The 3,681-nt window shown below is 36.0% G+C and overlaps 1 protein-coding gene across 1 annotated transcript; it reads right to left on the bottom strand.

Moving 5' to 3' along the window:
- Positions 1 to 1,882: 1,882 nt before the first annotated feature.
- Positions 1,883 to 3,229, bottom strand: LOC112758082 (epoxide hydrolase 2). The gene is made up of 3 exons (XM_025806659.2): positions 2,680 to 3,229; positions 2,352 to 2,596; positions 1,883 to 2,253 (listed from the first exon to the last, which is right to left on the bottom strand). Exons 1-3 carry the CDS (start codon positions 3,142 to 3,144, stop codon positions 2,007 to 2,009), a joined length of 957 nt encoding a protein of 318 aa, XP_025662444.1. The 5' UTR covers positions 3,145 to 3,229; the 3' UTR covers positions 1,883 to 2,006.
- Between the last annotated feature and the right edge of the window lie 452 nt (positions 3,230 to 3,681).

The raw sequence follows: 3,681 nt of genomic DNA, 5'->3' as shown, positions 1-3,681 counted from the left end.
AAAATAAGATTAAAATACAAGCAAACATTTTTTTTTTTGATAGTTCCAGAAGATTCCACAATGGATTATATTATGACTTATTCTATAATTTGTTAATTAATTACTTTTATGCCTTACATATATAAGGAACTTGTAGTTTGGATTCTTCCAAAGGTGGATTAATAGAAGGGTACTCCTCAATAATGGCCCCCATTTTTTCAATTTGTAAATGCAGCAGACAACTTATAGAAGCAAGAAATTACAACTCTGTCCATTGGTCATCCATTGCTAATAAGCAATTAGGGGAGGGAACGAGTATTATATATTGGAAGTGGGTTGGCAGTGTATCATTGCCAATTGTTTAATGCAGTACAAATAGAGGGGCTACATTACACCAAATTGAACCAACATAAAAAACACAACGTGAAACATAAGTAGAAATGCGAATAACTGAATAAGACATGACACACTAAGTTTTACTTTTAAGAAACTAGATCTGCATTGATGTTAATTAGCTTGAGCCATATTATGAACAAATTGCTTTCTCGTAAGCTCTTCTCTCACATTGAATAAATCCACTATAATTAACAAACTTAGAGCTGATATGATATTAGTTTATTATATGACTAATTGTGATGGTGATTGAACATTCAAAAAAAAGGCACTTATTCAAATAAAGATGCTAAAAACATCTTTTTATAAAAAATTTTATATTAAAAAGTATGTTTTGTTTATTTAGTCACACTTTAAAAAAAATAATACTTTTATAACACATTAAAATTAAACCATACAATTTATTATCTAATAATAAAAGAAAAACATTTTCATATGAAGATAATAATAAAATTTTTATGATCGGAACAGAGTTAGAGCAATCTGATTGGTCTCCCACTTTTGCTGTCATATTCTGAATGAGCCTGCCACTCTGGCGCCCATCCCTGGATTCATGTCCTTTCCTTTCAATTTTTTTTTTTTTTGGTCTTTATCAGTTTCAGCAGCTAACTCAACCAAAAATTAAAATTTTCTATTAGAAATTGTTGACTTATGTTTGTTTTAACTTTTAAGTGAATCTGTCATTTCATAGTATAATCAATTCGCTTCATTTGCATTTTATGCTTTCAAAGGAGTTTAATTTGATTTAGCTGATTGTCAAACTTATCATTAGTGACAAAGAATTATTGGTTTTGATTCTCTTCTCGTTGGTATAATCATAAGAGTAATCTTAAAATTAACCCTATGAAATGACCCACCGGATATAACATGATCAATTCAACGAAAATTATTTTTGATATTGGGGTGGAAATGAGATTTTTTAGGATTATGGATGGATAAGGGTGTTATTCTTAAATGTGGAATTTTTTTGTTTAAAATGTGGAAATCGGACCCTCCAATTTGTTTGGGAATAAAAATCGGACCATCCGATTTATTAGAAATAAAAATCGGACCCTTCGATTTTTTATTTTTTTTATAAAAAAAATTACAACAAACAAATCGGACCCTCCGATTTGATATTAAAAAAATTTTAAAAATTAACTTACAAAGTAATTGGACAGTCCGATTACTTGATTCCCATATCAAAATAAAAACAGATGTACCACCAATAGAATTGTATTGCACACATTCATCTTCCATAGTAAAATTTTTTAGCCTCAATTCAACTCTCTGGTGTATGTTTTATGGTAATTTATGAATAGTTGTACTTTTTACTTTGTTGGTTTTATAATCTGTAAAAATTGTGGTTTGCTAAGCATTGTGTTCACAGTTAGTTACACACCTACACTTCATAATGGGATTACATTACATGTCTTTTTAATGTTTCTGATTAGTAAATAACTCCTTTTAGCCATACATTATTCAGTTAAACGCGGATTTTAAAAATAAATTCTAGGATGACATATACAAGTGAAAATTAAAGAGAGAGATATATTCCAGAGAGCAGGATGAGTGTTCTTATTCTTATATGTATGGCTTCAAATGGTAAAACAGAACCAAATCGTCGCAGATAATAACATGATAATTTAGTAGAATCAGAACTTAGTAATGAAGTTGTAAATGTGATTAGTGATATCATGTGGTGTCTCCTGGTTGTTGAAGTGGGCCACTCCTGGTTGAGTAATGACTTCCTCCAAGCCTGGCACATCTTCCTTGAAGCCTCCACTCTCAATATAATCTTTCATCCCTAACGATGTGTATACCATGTCTAACTCACCTGTTATGAATTTCACCGGCACTTTGATCTTCGCTCCACTCCATGGTGCCATCAGCTCCCAGTTCCTGAACCGAATTTACAATTGAAAACTTCACTTCAATGCAAGAGAATGTACTATCCTATATATTTCATCATTAAGAATTTAAGATTCAAGAGAACTTACTTGTTTAAATTCCTATAGTAATTCAATCCTCCGGTGAAACCAGTCTTTTTGAATTTGGAGACAAAATAAGCAAGATCTTGTTGAGTGAGCCAAGAAGGCAAGTCTTGTTTCATATGAGGATTGAAAGCGGTTCCATACTCTCCCTTAGGGAATATTGGAGGACCCGTCTTGCGAGTTGTAATCATGTTCTTGACCACATACTCAGCCCCAACTTGCGCCATCTCAGCTTCCGCTTTGCCTGCTTCCTACATATCAGATCCATCAAATAAGAATAAATAAATGGAGCAAACAGTAAGTTATGTATATGAGTGAGTGAGACAGAGGATGCCTGAAATCTGCAGATATAGTAGTCATCTCCATAGAGAGCACGCATGGAGTCAACGGTGGGAACTATGGGGTTTCTTCGGAGGAAAGGAACACTGAGGCATACATAAGCTTTGATAAGTTCAGGGCGAAACATGCAGAGGTACCAACCGATGAGTGCTCCCCAATCATGACCCACCAGGAACACTTGCTCCACTTGAAGAGCCTGAATAAGTGCAACAAGGTCACCCACTACGTGGAAGCCATTGTAGCTGTCCACGGAAGCAGGAGCATCGGTGTCGCCGAAGCCGCGAAGATCGGGCGCAACGCAGCGGTACCCTCTGTCGCTGAGAGCGAGAATCTGGTGGCGCCAGGAGTACCAGAGCTCTGGGAAGCCGTGGAGGAAGAGCACCACAGGGCCTTGCCCTTTCTCTGCAACATGCATGTTGATGCCATTCACTTCCACGCTTCTGTGTTCTATTCCCTCCATCTCCCGCGATGAGAGCTCTCACCATCTATCGGCCTTATATTCCAGCTAAGAACCCCAATAATAATACTAAAAAATTACAGAAAACAGTATTATTAGGTAAGAAAGATGACAAAAGTGCATAAGAAAAAATACAGGTGTCAACATACCCACAAGTCAACTTAAACAACTTGTTCAAAAATTAATTTTAAATAAATAGGATTAATGGCATTTTCAATAATTAAGATTAGGCAACATAACCTATTCTAAACACATACGAAAAAACTGCTGTGTAGACAGGTGCTTTCTCATCATGTCAACCAGCCATTGCGCACACTGTGCCACCACCGCATCTCCGCCTCCGCAGTGCGCTGCACTATTGCTACTAGAGTCTAGAGGGATTTTTTGCGCAAATTGCGCATGCATTCCTTCACGTCACTGCTGCAGGGAGTTCTTGCGCGAGTGACACGATCACGCTTCCGTAGAGCTGTTGTTGCTGCATCGTCGTTCATCGTATCACGACACTATAATTACTACTGCTAGTCATTAGAAAGAGCAGCA

This window comes from Arachis hypogaea, chromosome 16, assembly GCF_003086295.3.
Source record: "Arachis hypogaea cultivar Tifrunner chromosome 16, arahy.Tifrunner.gnm2.J5K5, whole genome shotgun sequence".
NCBI lineage: Eukaryota > Viridiplantae > Streptophyta > Magnoliopsida > Fabales > Fabaceae > Arachis > Arachis hypogaea.
This window is presented reverse-complemented; position numbering and strand designations above follow the sequence as displayed.

Excerpts from the sequence above, each read along its gene's own strand:
- LOC112758082 (XM_025806659.2), bottom strand. The coding sequence starts at position 3,144 with ATGGAGGGAATAGAACACAGAAGCGTGGAAGTGAATGGCATCAACATG. Across the intron at positions 2,597-2,679 it reads ACTATATCTGCAGATTTCAG|GAAGCAGGCAAAGCGGAAGC; the intron begins GCATCCTCTGTC and ends TCTGATATGTAG. Across the intron at positions 2,254-2,351 it reads TACTATAGGAATTTAAACAA|GAACTGGGAGCTGATGGCAC; the intron begins GTAAGTTCTCTT and ends AATTCGGTTCAG.